Raw genomic sequence first — 15,775 nt, 5'->3', positions numbered from 1 at the left:
GGCCTCCAGCAGCACGTGACGGAGGGGTGGATCACGTGTCAACGGAAGAAGGTGCTTTTGTTTTTCCTTGGGAAAAAAAAGTCGAGGAACAATGTTTGGAAAGCCGATTTTCGCGTCTACTTTATTTTTCTCTCAAATGCATACGAACAGTCTCACATAGGGCATGAAGTCTCTCGGAATGCCTCAATCACGTTTCCGCGTCTTGAAGCTTGTTTGACGCTCCGTTCGGGAATTCTTAAAGGTGCAGAGATTGCAAGGCGGAAGAAGGCAATTTCGAAGGGAAGAGCTAAGAGAGCCAAGAAATGGGCCCGGGTTGATTTCACCAGAGCGCTGCGATGTTTTTCCAGTTTAGTTCGGAGTTATATAAAATCATATTTCTATTCTAAAACGCAGATTAGTCTCCGTGTCTCCTTAATGTCATAATCTGGACTGATCGTTTGCGATCAAGAAGCTCAAAATGGCGGAGGGCTGTCCCATCCCCCAGGCCCTGTTCCTGCTTCTAGTGAGCGTCGTGGGTCTGGACGCTTGCCCTTCTCCCTGTACGTGTTCTGGTGGTCCAGGTGCAGCGCAATTGCTGGATTGCAACAGGAAAAGACTGGGTGCTACAGCTCTGGAAACTCCAGCCTGGATCACCCATGCGTGAGTAACAGAGGAGATGCTGTTTATACGCTTCGCAGGGACTGCACATGTGCACAACACTAACGCTAACTGACAGCTCATTGCTTCGCTTTTGTTCGTTTGTTTGGTGCAATTTTTGGAATATTTAATTATTGTTTATAAAATGCCTTATCGCGTTGCAAGTGTCACATGATCCTTTTGTAGAAATATCAATGCAGTTGAGTTTTTCTTTCAAAGTAGCGTAATATGGTATTTCTTTAATAATAATAATAATAATAATACTTTGATAATTTAGTTGTAGTAACAAAAAAGCATCTTAAAGGCTACATTATGAAAACATGTCCACCTTCGTTAAATCTTTCCTCCTCCTTTTTGTGAAATCTATAGCATCTTTATTTTATAATGTAAATGCAAGTAATTAAAAAAGACATGCATTACAAGCTAAATCTGAAATTCATCTTCATTTTTATCTATATTAATAATTTCCTATTAATACATATTACATAAGTTTTATACAAAGTATTTTTTTTCTCTTTGAATATGAGCTTCATATTGTAACCGTATGGGCTACAAAAGCCGCGTTTCAAATATGCTACAATATAATTTTTATTCTATCGGTCTAGTTTATTTAATTTAGTTTGGTTTCAAGTTCAGATGTACTATTCCTAGTTTATTAAACAGCTTTTTTTTTTTTTTTTTGCTTTGTTGTTGTTAAATCTGTTAAATGGTGTGAAAAGTCTTACCAGATCTGAAGGTACACATTATAGAGATTCCCCCCAGTCCTCAATACTGGGTTATACATGTGCTACATTTTTTTTCAGGTTTTAACACTGTTATCTGTGAATTAGGTCAATGAATCAGAATGAACTTACAGCGGTGCCTTTTCTTGGAGATGCCTCATCCAACATAACAGTTCTGTCACTGTAAGTTTCCCTCCACGCTTTTTTTTTTTTTTTTTTTAAGCGTATTTAACCATGTATGTTGATACGGTACTATATCTGCTTTATATTTTCAGCGTTCATAACCGAATCTCTGAAGTCGCGGCAGAGCAGCTTTTGCCATACTCTTCTCTAGAAAGTCTGGACCTGAGCTCTAATTCTATATGTGAGCTTAAGTCCGGATCATTCCCTCCCATGCAGCTGAAATACCTGTGAGTTTTTGTACTCGGACTCGTCTGAGTTTTGCGCTTTCATAAGACCGTGTTAAAATTCTAAGTAGATTAAGAAAGCTTATCCATTTCGCTTGAGTTATCAGTTTGAGACACCTCAAGTATCAGTCGCCGCTTTGATCTTTGTAATTGACGTTTTCTTGGTGTTTCTGATTACTTTTGTGGTTCATGGATATTTGCCTGTTTCCTCTCTCCGTCACGACAGCAACCTGAGCAAAAACAAGATAAGCTCCTTGGAACCCGGTTGTTTTGGAAACATCAGCTCTCTTCTGGTGTTGAAGATAAACCAGAACAGACTCTCTCTGCTGCCTGATAAAGTCTTCACCCTCTTTCAGCTCCAAGTCTTGTGCGTATTCATGGATAATGAATAGGATGTTATTGCAGTGCTCAATTAGATTGCGTCTGACAGGATTACTGCTCGCTAAATGCACCTGATATTATCAATTGGGGAGTTAATTTCCCTTGTTGTTTTGTCTCTCTCCGATTGTTAAGGCGGTGGGTTAGATTGTCTCATTACAATGCGCCCCTCTTTGTGATTTTTGTCACTTTTCAGAGAGTTGAGGCGCAACAGGATTCGTGTCGTTGAAAGTCTAATATTCAAAGAACTAAAGGCTCTTAAGTCGTTGAAGATGCAGCGCAACGGCATCACGAAGCTGATGGATGGAGCTCTCTTCGGTTTGGAAAACATGGAGGAGCTGTGAGTCAATGCTTTCAGGATTTGAACATTTTTAATAGAATATATACGTAGGTAAAAATGTGTTTTCCAACAAAAAAAAAATCCATTTTACTTTTACATTTAAATATGCCAAATTTTGCAACAAAGGCTGAAATGATTATTTATTAGTTGTTTTTTGACTATATCGCCCAGCTTTAAGAATTGCATAATTTGTAACTTTTTCTAACCATAATCCGAACCTCGAGGTTTGATTCCTTTCTGTTTATGTAATATAGCTGATTTCTAATTGAAGTAGTGGTCTATGGGTGACCCGTGTTCTGTCCTCTACCAGAGAGTTGGAGTATAATAATCTGACGGAGCTGAATAAGGGCTGGCTGTATGGCCTGCACATGCTCAGGATTCTGCGAGTGAATCAGAACAACATCGGACTCATTCGAGCTGATGCCTGGGAGTTTTGCCATCGACTGGAAGAGCTGTGAGTGACCTTGATGTTTAATCCTATATACAATGCGGTGGAATTAACATGCACGTTTTTCTAGAAATGCATAACCTGTCTTTTACTTTTTCCTTGAGGTGTTGGCGTATTTGATTGTTGGCTGGCTCTTAGGTAACGCGCTTGTGTCTTTTGTTTCAAGGGATTTGTCTTTCAATCACTTGAGTCGTCTGGAGGATTGGGTGTTCTCTGGTCTCAGTCTCCTGCAGAGTCTCAACTTGGGTGACAATCAAATCACACACCTGGGAGAAGGAGTGTTCAGCGGGCTATCTAACGTCCGTACACTGTAAGATATCCCACATTCCTCTTATAGTCTTTGGTAGCACTATAAAAGGGTTTAGGTTTATACAAAAAAATGCATGCAAGTTTTTTCTGCTTTCAAAGATTGCCTGTATTTTCACCCATCCCACCATTAAAAAAATGCTCAAAATGTAATTTTTAGCAACATACAAGTACATTTTTGCATTGTGCTTGCTTATATAATATAATTTTTATTTCAAAATAAAAGTATAAATATCACATGTTTTTAAAGTTGCGTTATAGTAGTTTTGCTGGTAAACTATGGCATGCCGGATTAAACAAAAAAAAAAGTCTTGTTATAGTTTAAAACAGTTCTCGATGCAAATTGAAGTAGCATTGTGCGCTCTCTCTATAAAATAAAATGAGCTCATAATTACAAACAGATACAGCGAGCCCTATGGAAGTCCTCCTAGTTTAGTTTCTCCATTTCAGCTTGCCCCACAGAAAAAGAGCACATTCAAACATGCCCACCTTTCATAACCTCCACCACGTCACTTTGGCACAGTTGTAAAAGGGATGTCAGCCTTTTACAGCCAGCAGTGCGTGAAAACAGTCTCACAATACTCCCACATACCAGCCTGTCCATACAAAAACCTTCTATTATACATGAAAAGCGCATAATGGCTCTGAACTGCCTAGAGTCACAGAAGTACATCACCCAAATAAAACGGCTCTGACATTTTAAAATTAATAACAGAAAGCATGTTCTTCACAGCAGCAGTTTGAAAATGGTCTAATGGTCTCCTTTTGATGTTTGTTTGTTTGTTCCAGGGACATCCGTAATAATGAGATATCCCTCGCCATCGAGGACTTGGTTGGCATGTTTGTGGGTTTGAAGAGGCTGAACTCGCTGTAAGTTTATCGGTGGATACAAGCTGTTTGATCTGATTCAGAGATGTGAATTGTGGCTTGACATAAATGTGTGTGTGTGTGTGTGTGTGTGTTTTTTTTTTTTTTTTTTCTCTTCTTCTCCAGAGGTTTACAGAATAATAAAATCAGGACCATCACTAAGAGAGCGTTTGAGGGTCTAATGGAGCTGGAGCATTTGTGAGTCTCTTTTATCAGTTCTTGGTATTTTGAGAACATAATTTCTCTGTTTCTGGATGTCTCATTATTACTGGATGTAGCAATATAGAAATCCTTTCAGATATTATTTATTTCCCGCTCTCTCTCTCATGAAACCAACACGGAATTGACTAAAACTGCAATTGCACTGGCCACTAGAGTCAGTCCCATAGACTCCCCGTGTTAAAATGTCCAAATTTGTAAATATAATGTAAAGACAAAATGCCAACAGTAAAATTCAAATGTAATCCAATTCGTTTCCTTATTCAGCACAACACATAGGGCTCCTGTTTTGTATTGTTCCAGCATGAATAATCTTTCTGAATTTGTTCCGCAGGGACCTGAGCAGGAATGGCATCATGTCTATTCATCCTGATGCTTTTACTCATTTAAAACTCAAAAAACTGTAAGTAATTGTTTCATGTTTTCTGTGTCAATGCCTTTTACATAATACATTTAGCTTTAACTGTCGTCCACGGTGTTTGTATGTATTAATAGCGTGATTCAGGTGAATTCTCAATAATGCAAGTATTGTGGTCTTCATCAGTGATCTGAACACCAGCAGTCTTCTATGTGACTGTCAGCTCCAGTGGTTGGGCCAGTGGTTGATTGACAGTCAGTTCCAGCAATCCTGCAGTGCCGTCTGTGCTCATCCCGCTTTCCTGGCAGGATCTAGCGTGCTCGAGATTAAACCAGAGGAATTTGTCTGCAGTGAGTTACAGTTATCTCACTCTTTAACATAATGGCCGTGCAATATAAAAAAAAAAGCAGTTTTATGAAACTTTATATTAGCTCTTCCTTGCATTTAAGATCTCTCTCTATTGTCTCTCACTCGCAGATGACTTCCCTAAACCTCAGATCAGTGCTCATCCCAAGACCGCTGTGGCCTTGCGGGGGACCAACGTCACTCTGAACTGCTCTGCATTCAGCAGCAGCGATTCTCCCATGAGCACCGCCTGGCGCAAAGACGGAGAAGTGCTGTATGAAGCCCAGGTGCAGAACTACGCTCGCTACCAGGATCACCGCCTCCTCTACACCACCGTACTCCACCTGCTCAATGTTAATTTCACTGATGAGGGCCAGTACCAGTGTGTGGTCTCCAACCATTTTGGGTCCAACTACTCCACCCTGGCCAAGCTGACTGTTAATGGTTAGTGCCTCGTTTAAATTGTTACGCATTGTTATATTATTGTTCCACAAACAGCTTTGAGCCTTATTTTTCTTCTGTTCCTTTAAAATTTTTCCAAATGCGTGATATAAATTGGGGATTTAAATTTAGATGAATGATCTCCTGATTCATCATTTTTGGTTTGAATTCGAAATCCAAAATAATAAGCATTAATATCCATGGAATATTAGTATCTACGGAAGCACATTATTAATATTGGTGGTGTTAGATTGATTATGTGATTATCTGCAGGACTCTTGTATTGGCGTATTGCTAAACTGTTGTGATCTCTCCAATGCTTTGATAAGCAGTTTGCCATTTGTTTTTTTTTTCCCTCCCCTTATTTACCCTAATTTCTCCGTGGTTATTTTCAGAGCTCTGTCAGTTTAATTTTCCATATCTGTTGAGCAAACATAGCAACCCTCTAGGATGCTGACCTCGGCAATGTAATTATTCTATTTATATCAGTTCATGATACTGATGGAAGAGCGGACTTGTAACCTAATAATAGATTATGACAATAACAGAAACATGATTCACAAAGCAAACACCAGTAAATGCAAATGCCGCTGATTAGGGTTTGATTGGCCATTGGGTTGCTTGTTTTTGTACTAGATATTGAAACAGAAAATGAATTCTTTTGTCACATTTAATACTTAGAAAATGATGATAGTATTAGTGTAATATAACATTTGCGTTGGTTTGCTTTTGTTTAGGCATTTTATTACATTTCTTACATAAAATAATTTTAAGGGTTTAATATATATTGTTGAAAAAAGAATATTCCTATTTCATTACTTATTTTACTAACAATTTAAGTTACTTAGTTAAAATATTTTTTTTTTTTTTTTTTTTTTTTTTTGTTTAGGTAATTTGCCCTTTTTTCAATTCTGACCACTGACCGTAAAAATGTAACAAATGATGTGAAAAATGACTAAATGTATTGTATGTATTAATAAACAGGATCAATGATCTTGAATGCCAAAAGTTATTCCAGGACTTTCTGGAGTGAAATTAACCCTGTAATGGTTTTTCCCAGAGCTCCCCACCTTCCTGAAGACGCCCATGGACCTGACCATCCGCACCGGCACGGTCGCTAGATTGGAGTGCGCTGCTGAGGGACACCCGACACCACAGATCGCCTGGCAGAAAGACGGCGGTATCAATTTCCCTGCGGCCCGTGAAAGAAGGATGCATGTCATGCCAGACGATGACACTTTTTTCATTGCTAATGTAAAGACGGAGGATATGGGCGTCTATAGCTGTACAGCCAAAAACGAGGCGGGCAGTCTGTCAGCTAATGCCACTCTTACTGTTCTAGGTATGTTTTTTTTTTTTTTTTTTTTTTTTTTTTTTTTTTTTTTTCTTCTCTAGTCCAGATATTTTTTTTGAATTATTTTACGTTTGATAATGAATCCTCTCTGGTCTTTTTTTGTCAGAAACCCCATCATTCCAGCGCCCTCTAGAGGACCGTAACGTTGCCCGAGGCGAGACTGCTGTCCTCCAGTGCATAGCTCGTGGTAGCCCCGCCCCCCGCCTCAACTGGACCAAAGACGACGCCCCATTGGTGTTGACGGAACGCCATTTCTTCGCTGCAGCCAATCAGCTGCTCATAATCGTAGATGCCAGCCCTGCTGATGCTGGGAAATACACGTGCATCATGTCCAATACGCTCGGCACAGAGCGCGGTCATATCTACCTCAGCGTATCGCCCTCGGCCAACTGTGACCCGGTGACCAGCATATACAGTCAGGACGGATGGACAACAGTTGGCATCGTTGTGATGGTAGTTGTCTGCTGCGTTGTCGGCACCTCGCTTGTGTGGGTCATCGTCATTTATCACATGAGGAGAAAGAGTGAAGACTACAGTATAACAAATACAGGTCAGTCAACAATTTTGCATGTGTCAGTTATAATAAATAAAATGAAAAATAGTATAAACTGTGTAAGGATTATGATTTTATAATTTCTAGTTAATAGGCCAAATTAAAAGATAATGGTTAGTAGTAGAGCTGTGATTATGAAACTATTAATATATTTTAAGTCTTCTCTCAATTCCCTATTTCTGTAAAGGCAGTGTATGTTTGGGTTATTAATCACAATTTTGCAAGGCAAAAATAATGCAACAGTATTTAACATTAAGTTTTTTTTTTTTTTAAATAATAACAATCTAGTGCAGTTATTTACATTTTATTGTGATATTAAAAAAAAGTAAAAATAAATGATGTTTTTAAAAATTGCTGAGAAAATGTATTAAAATATAATGTTTAAATGTATTATTTTTTTCTAATTAAATGCTATGTAACTGAAATACTAAAAATAATAAATATTGTATTACTCTTTTAGGCCCAATTTAATTATAATACATTTTAAGTGGTCTTTTTAACCCAGTCTGCTTCAATATGATATTATAGTTAAAAAAAAGAAAAGAAAAAGAATTATCCATAATAATAAATAAAACGTTACACAAAATGTCAATGTAATTAATTTTAAACTACGTAGTGATTACACAGTTACTAACTATGTCGTTATTTCAAATAATCACAGTCAGGACATCATGTAATAAATGCAACAGTCCTGCTTAATATTTAAAATAACCATTACAACAGTTTGAGCATGGCCCAGAAATGAAATCATACAAATTTATCCAGACAAATGACATGAACTTTACTGTCTAAATCTCTCTGTTGGTGCATTACAGATGAAATGAACCTTCCAGCGGACATTCCCAGTTACCTCTCATCTCAGGGTACTCTGTCCGAGCCTCAGGAAGGCTACAGTAACTCAGAGAATGGAAGCCACCAGCAACTTATGCCGTCTCATGCTAACGGTTACGTTCACAAAGGCACTGATGGTAATGTCACCCTGTATGTTTTTTCTTTAGAAAGGCAGCATTTGACAGCTTGTGTAGTTTCTATGTGTCATTTATGAAGGATGTATAATAATATTGCGTTGTGATGTGTTTCAACAGGAGTATGTTACGGTGAAGTGAGCAGCGATGTTGATCCAGATGCCAGTGGAATGCTGGGTAGTCGTGTGGGCTCTTTCTTTGCTGGACGTAGCAGCTTCCACCGGAGCGAACCCAGAGAGGGACAAGCAAATATCCCTAATGGTAATGTGAAATTAAAAAAAAGAAGTGATTTGCTTTACAATTAATATTCTGACATTGAGTCATGTTAAAGTGGACTGTTTTTCTCAACAGTGACCTCATTAATCATGGGTTATTGTTTGTTTTTAGGTGGACCAGGCCCTCTAGTCATCTGCTCAGACTGCTACGACAATGCCAATATCTACTCGCGAACCCGTGAGTACTGTCCATACGCCTACCTGACAGAGGACGACCCACTTGTGTCTCAGATCTCTCGGGACGGACACCAGAGCTGCCATCAAGAGCGGGATCAGCACGCCGAGCAAGCAGACGCGGCACTGGAGAGTTTTATAAGTCAGCAGAATGCCTCCGTATTCCTCACCAACCATGAACCACGACTACCAGCGACGCAACACTATAGTACTGGTGAGATAAACACCATAAACACATCAGCAACATATTCTAATGCTGTCTGATTTCTTATTAATATACTTCTCACCATTGCTTTGTTACTAAGCTGAGTGCTCTGCCCACCTAAGCAACGTTTTTAGGAGTTAAATGCTTTTATTCCTAAAAGTTTAGATTAAGATACTTTGCCTTGTAAGATATTTTTATTTATCTATTTGTGCAAATCTAGTGTCATTTGCACGAGGCAATTCCAGAATGCATTTTGACAACATAAATAAAAATTACATCTTAAATGTGCGACTGAATTGATTTACATCCGAGTTTTAATTTTAATATTTTGATATTTAAATATATATATTTGCATAGTATTTAGCACTTTGTATTTACGCATTTTTGCACAATTGCACATTTTTAAATGGTTTTTTTTTTAATGTGCAATATTATTACACTTTAAAAATCAGTTTTCTGTCAACAATTTAAATTTATAAATATAATTTACTACTGATGGCAAAACAGTTAAATTAAAAAAGGGTATTGATGTACAGTATATACTTTTTTTTAATCTAATATAAAGATATAAAGGCCTTTTTTTTAAATCAGTTTAGTAGTTAGGGTTGTTTTTTTGTTTTTTTACATTTTATTTTCATACTTCATAAATGATTACAAATGTTACAGGTAAATGATAAATTCATAAGTAAGAAAATCTGGGAATTCTGTAGAATCTATGTGCATGTAAATGATTTTGTCTTCACATAATGAACACTAGTTGTGTGGCATGCACTATTAATGTGTTTGCTGTCCGTGAAGAACAGTGTAGACTGCAAACAGAGTCTGCTCAGTAAGGCTTGGAACTAATCCAATGCATATATGTATTTTCACAATCTCTATTCTTGTCTTAGATGTCCCAGGCAGGTCATTTTGGGATGAGGAAGAGACCCACTCATCCATCCATGCCCAGGGCTCAGTGACTGTACACAAGCCCCCAATGGGTCTCTCCTCTGGGGAAGGCAGAGAGGAGAGGAGTGGGCCACTGGAGGAAGGCTCATACAGGACTAACCCACAGGAAAGCTCCTCAGCGCCCACATAAACCCAACCTGCCCCGTCTTCCCCAGTCCTTTTGACCCCAAACATCACCACCCTGTCCTTCAGTCGCCTCCCAGTGCCCTCGGCCCACTACCTCCTTTGAGAAGCCTCATTATCTGCCAAATGAAACGCCTCTCTCTTCAATGTTTACACTGCTTCTCCTGTCCCTCCCCACCATGTTCCTTTGTGACCCACTGGGATTTGCCGAAAACTCTTTCAGACAGGAGACAGATTCCCCCGCTTTCACCATTCCTCAGCTAACCGGTCTGGTTTGAGCCCTGAATGTAACATTTCCAAGAGCTCCACTAGTCCTACCGCATCCTGTGGCGTACAAATTATGCAATGTTTGTTTGTTTTTCCCGCCTACTCAAGAGCATTGAGCCTTTTTGCATATGCCAAAGCTTGACCGAAACTCCCGCATAACTTGCTTTTGCTGTGGTACAGGACCTGTACGAATACTGACTGTGAAGATTGGACTGCCAAAAGAGGGCAGTGGTGTTCTCTGCGTGACGTCAGAGGCCCAATTACCTGTATTGCATTTCTCATTGCTATTGGCAAACGGTACAGACTGATGACAAATAATGTGTTAATAGAGTTGATGGCTCTGTTGTTTCCACTGTTATTATACGCCAGAGTTACTGTTATGTCTTTAATCTTATTTTTTTATTTTTTTGTGTAGTGCTTCTCACAAACCTAAACCTATTTCTCAATTTCGCTCTTTTCGTCTATAAAAGACAGCAAGAAAGACCGGATATGTTGCACCTTTGACAATCTTCCCAGGACAGCCTTATACGAATCCTAATATGCTAACTTTTCTTTTACCCTTATCTTTCCATGTTAAGCTTTCGTATTAGTATTTTGTGTATTTTGCGACAATTTCCATTTGTATTGGTTTTTCCTCATTTGCAAGCGCACATCGGACCGGCTATATCCCGACTGACCAGTAGAAGACCGATTGAGCGTTTTAGAGAATTTCTTGCAATTCCATTTGTTCCCCTGCTAGTGTAAAAATCCCACAATTCACTTTTTTTTAAATGTGTATATGCTGCATTTGGTTTCGTTTGTTACTGCTGGATCAAACTGGTCTCGTCGAGTTATTTGCCTACATCTTAATCTGAGGTGTGAAAACCATTTTGACATGCCTAGTCATTTTTATCATTTTGACCTTTTGATCATTTGGCTGGATTTTAAATGTTACCTGTAAACATTATCTTAAGAGGCTGTGTCCAAAATCAAAGGAAGCTGCCTTACAGTCCTGCTGCCCTGGCGCCTTTTAAGGACACGCGTTTTAGACAGACTTTAACATTTGATGATCTGAAGCAAGGTCGCATTTAATAGCTACAGTTGTCATTTCTCAGTAGAAATTGGGCAAAAATACACGAAATGCACATTAATGTAATACATTAATCGCATGCACAGGATTGCTAGTTGACAGGTTTTGGACACAGCCGCTACTTTGCTATCAAGGTGCCGTCACATTTACATTCATGTGGTGAAATGCAGTCGTGTCTATAGAATTTGCCTGTGCAGATTTAGCATAGGATTGAAGTTCGTTACACTTTAAACACAAATCGCAGTCTTTACCAGTATAAAGCTGTGGTCACATGCTGCTCTGCCAAACTTTGCAGGTGAAATTCAGAGTTCTGTTTAGCTTAGAAGAGACTTTCGAGTAATGGACCTTCTTTGCCCACAAATCTTCGCCTTAAGATTCAGACTCGCTTCATTGCTCGACATTTTGTGTCGATCCTGGATCAAATCTGAACCGTTTATTTTTGTTCAGAAAGCTCCAAACATTTTGCACTTTCAGCACACGAAAGCCGTGTATCTCGCAGATATCTGCGGTCACCGTCTTCCCCCGTCCCCCGTCTTTTATTGGAAATGCTTTTGTTTTTAATCACCTTCCAACTGTGATAACTACCCCTTGATTTGCATATTGATTTGTTGCATTTTGCACAATCTCTCGCCTTGCCGTTAGCTATACAGTTACACTAATCAGAGTCAAATGATTTGTGTGACTCCTCGCTGTGTCAGGAAAGGAGCGTGTGTCATCAGCGGCTTCCAGCTACGTTTAAAACATCTAGGTTTTGAGAATTACTCTTAATGCTTGCTTGGTCTCTCCCGGTTGAGCTTGTGAGAGATTTGTGCGAAGCAGTAGCGGTTTTATTTCTCTCTGAATCATACAGGACTTTGTTGGGGTCTTTAGAAATGTACAAGTGTGATTTCACTTACAGATTTGCACCAAAGAAAAATCCACACGGATCGAACATTCCTGCCTTCTGCAAACCAAAGTTTTGCTTAAATGCTTTGACGATATTTAAATGCTGCTTTTTTTTTTAAATGTTACGTTCATTTTTTTTGTGTATTGTTTTGTATGCTGTATCTGTACATTCTGTAAAGCATGTATAAAGAACATTATGTTTCAGAAAGTTCTGACATTTAGCTGACATTTAAACAATAAAATGAATTCGGATGCATCAGGAGTGAAGGTGTACCCGTGTTATTCAAATAAACCGTTATTAGTGGAACAAGCTAAGAGGAATCGCACCGCTGCAATCTCTCACATTTAGGGTCTTGTTTTAACCCTGTAAATCCTACACTGTGCTTCACAATGCCATTGAAGAACAGTTTTAGTCTAAATGGTTCCATAAAGAGCCTTTTAACATCTGAAGAACTGTTCAGTTTCACAAGTTATTAGTTATTATTCCTCCAAATTATTAGCCTGGTCAAAAAATCACAAGTACATGGCTTTAATCATTTTTAGCAAGTAAATGATATTTTAGTAATTGTAAAAGGGTCCACCTTCAGGTTATGGTATATGTCTCGTATATATATATATATATATATATATATATATATATATATATATATATATATATATATATATATATATATATATATATATATATATATATATATATATATATATATATATATATATATATATATATATTCTGTGGACTGATTTTTGTAAAGTAAATGAGAGAGAGATGATATATGATTTATATGATATATATAATTTACATTACATCTTTTCGACTATAAATAAGTTTGCACCAAGCTATATATTTCTGCTTCATTCTTGAGTGACATCCATATTCTATATTTGACATTTTATATACTACAGCATATCAGCCACAAAAGATTCATGTGTCAAACATACGGAACAAATAACGCAAGCAGGCTTTTTCATAGATTAAAAAAAAGATTTCTAAAGCTTCAATAAACTCATTTAATTTTTTTTGTATTATTTTCTATACAGGGTTAATATCAAATAAGAAGGGGTCGATTTTATAAACCGATCTATTGTTTTTTTTTTTGGTTTTATGAAAGAGCAAAAGTCTTTTTCGTTCTGACCCGAGGGCGAGTAAATTCTAACGTTTTTCATTTTGAGTGAGCTATTCTTCAGCGTTATTGCTTTGTGTGGGAAAGTGTTGTTATTGCGAGCGCGCTGCATTACCGTTCCAGCACAGCTCACTTACAGAGTCGGTCTCGACGTGTAATTGAATTATGCTAATATAGTAAACCGCAGAACTTTTCCAGAAGTTTTCTCCACGAGTTTAAAAGGACGCAGACCAATTTGAATCCCTCTAAATACTTGAGCTGACAATTTTCATTGCCGTCCTCCAAGAGATGTTCTGAGAGAGAAATTATAGTCGTGAGATCAAAGTACATACCTCCGCCTGCTGCTAACACTCTTTACTCAGCTTTATCAATAATTCATTCAAACACTAGACTCGCTCTGGATTATTACACTAGTGGAACGGGGACGTCCTGCACCGCTCAAGAAAAAAAAAAACCTCTGGCTGTTGCCTTCATTTAGACAATAACTGAGAACAGAACATGTTTGGAACAACCAGTGGATATCTGATAAGCTGGTTATAAATATGGTGTTTAAATAAAATGAAACATAAAATAATATTTGAGCATTCTGTCCTCCAAATTAAAATGTCATCATCTCAATTATTTTATGATATCATTTGTGTTAAAAACACAGAATGAAGGTCAGTTTTAGTATTTTTCATTAGACATGTTTGCTCTGTCTCAGGCGTCTGATGTTATGAAACAAACATTCCTGATGATTCGCACTAAACATCTTACTGCTCAATCATTGCATATTTATATCAAGTATCAGCAGGTCTTTGGCTATAGTTGTTTTCGTGCTCAGACAAATCTTTCAGCATTTTTACAGGAATTCAGGAAAGTTGTGTTTTATAATACCTCCCAGAATAAACGGCACATATTTTTAAAATGTCGACCCAAAAATAATAATATCACCATAAACATGTTCAAAAATAGTGCTGTCAAATGATTAATCACATCAAAAACACCTTTTTGTTTACATTATATATGCATGTGTACTGTGTATACACTTTTATATTTGCATTTTATATTATATATATATAAATGTATTTCATATATAAACTTTTTTTAAAAATGCATACACGCATGTGTTTGCATTTATATACGTGTAATAACTATACACGTATTATGTAAGTAAAAACTTTGCAATTAATGATCGTGATTAATCGTGATTAATTGTTTGACAGCACTATTTTTTCCCCTTGAACACAAAACAAGATACTTTTATACTTTGAAGATGCTTTCATTTTCACTTTTTTTCTCAATTTATGTTCATAATGTTCAGTTTTGTTCATAATTTCTCTTTTTGTCATTCACAGAAGAAAGTCACGTGGGTTTTCTGGGTGAACTGTCCTTTTAAGGGCCCCACATGCAGGTATTACTTTGTCTGGTGGAATACATAATCTTTTCTGCAAGAGGTATATGTTATTTGAGAATAGCTGTGCTGCCTAACTAACGCACTAAAATTAGTTTCATGTCTGGTCTTGTTCTTTAGTATAATTAACCATGTCTACACACTTCCTGCTGCGTTTCCTGTGTCTGATCTTCATGCTCAGGGGAAATACGAGTGTTTTGCGTCTTGAAGTGCGGCGGTGATTGGGAATTAAATTGAATCCTTTGCAAACCGAAGAAGGCGCTGTTTTGATTTGTCGTGACTTGTCTGTAATTAATAAGGGAGCTGAGCGCATGAATAGCGTGTCATGTTTGTCTCAAGCAAAGGCAGATTAAATGATGAGACTCGAGATGTGCTGCAGTAACGAGCGCTCGCCGGTAGGTGGCAGCTCCGAGTCTCACTCTACGCTACAGGACGGCGCTATTAAGATAATTGGCCCTATAATTTGATTACAAGATGAAATATTCGCTGATTACTTGTGATATCCTCACCTAGGCTTAAGCTACTGATTAAATTATATCATCAGATTAATAAAACAGAAAGAATAAAAGGGCAAGCACTGACATCACAGTTTATTATATTACCATATTTGATAATGGAAGCTTGTTCTGTAATATTTTTAACGCTTTACATTTGGCAGACAATGCTATACAAAATGGCTTTTTAGGAGTATCGCATTTAAGTTACAGCTACTTGCTATCAATTTCCCTGGGAGTCAAACCCGTGACCTTGGCGTGGCAAGCACTATGCTTGATTTATTATTATAACTATTTTATTTATTACAAATAGTTTTAGTTTGAATGTGCATGCTATTTATTTATTGATATTTTTATTATGCTGTCAAAGCAAGGTTTTTTTTGCCCTTCACGTGAAATACAAAGGCATCCGATATTGTGTGTTGCTTGGTGACATGCAAAGATTGATGCTTTGACTTTGACTTATTTGCATTTGTGGA

General features: G+C 37.6%; 1 protein-coding gene across 1 annotated transcript; it reads left to right on the top strand.

The window, feature by feature from the left end:
- On the top strand, positions 1-12,547 carry lrig2 (leucine-rich repeats and immunoglobulin-like domains 2). The gene is made up of 18 exons (XM_043241937.1): positions 1-639; positions 1,467-1,541; positions 1,634-1,768; positions 1,992-2,132; positions 2,340-2,483; positions 2,794-2,937; positions 3,098-3,241; positions 4,027-4,107; positions 4,231-4,302; positions 4,658-4,726; positions 4,868-5,031; positions 5,159-5,470; positions 6,528-6,809; positions 6,928-7,371; positions 8,190-8,342; positions 8,460-8,600; positions 8,727-9,002; positions 9,884-12,547. Exons 1-18 carry the CDS (start codon positions 458-460, stop codon positions 10,069-10,071), a joined length of 3,147 nt encoding a protein of 1,048 aa, XP_043097872.1. The 5' UTR covers positions 1-457; the 3' UTR covers positions 10,072-12,547.
- The last annotated feature ends 3,228 nt before the right edge of the window (positions 12,548-15,775 follow it).

This window comes from Puntigrus tetrazona, chromosome 6 (genome assembly GCF_018831695.1).
Source record: "Puntigrus tetrazona isolate hp1 chromosome 6, ASM1883169v1, whole genome shotgun sequence".
NCBI classification, from domain to species: domain Eukaryota; kingdom Metazoa; phylum Chordata; class Actinopteri; order Cypriniformes; family Cyprinidae; genus Puntigrus; species Puntigrus tetrazona.
This window is presented reverse-complemented; position numbering and strand designations above follow the sequence as displayed.

Excerpts from the sequence above, each read along its gene's own strand:
- lrig2 (XM_043241937.1), top strand. The coding sequence starts at position 458 with ATGGCGGAGGGCTGTCCCATCCCCCAGGCCCTGTTCCTGCTTCTAGTG. Across the intron at positions 4,303-4,657 it reads CTAATGGAGCTGGAGCATTT|GGACCTGAGCAGGAATGGCA; the intron begins GTGAGTCTCTTT and ends TTTGTTCCGCAG. Across the intron at positions 8,343-8,459 it reads CGTTCACAAAGGCACTGATG|GAGTATGTTACGGTGAAGTG; the intron begins GTAATGTCACCC and ends GTGTTTCAACAG.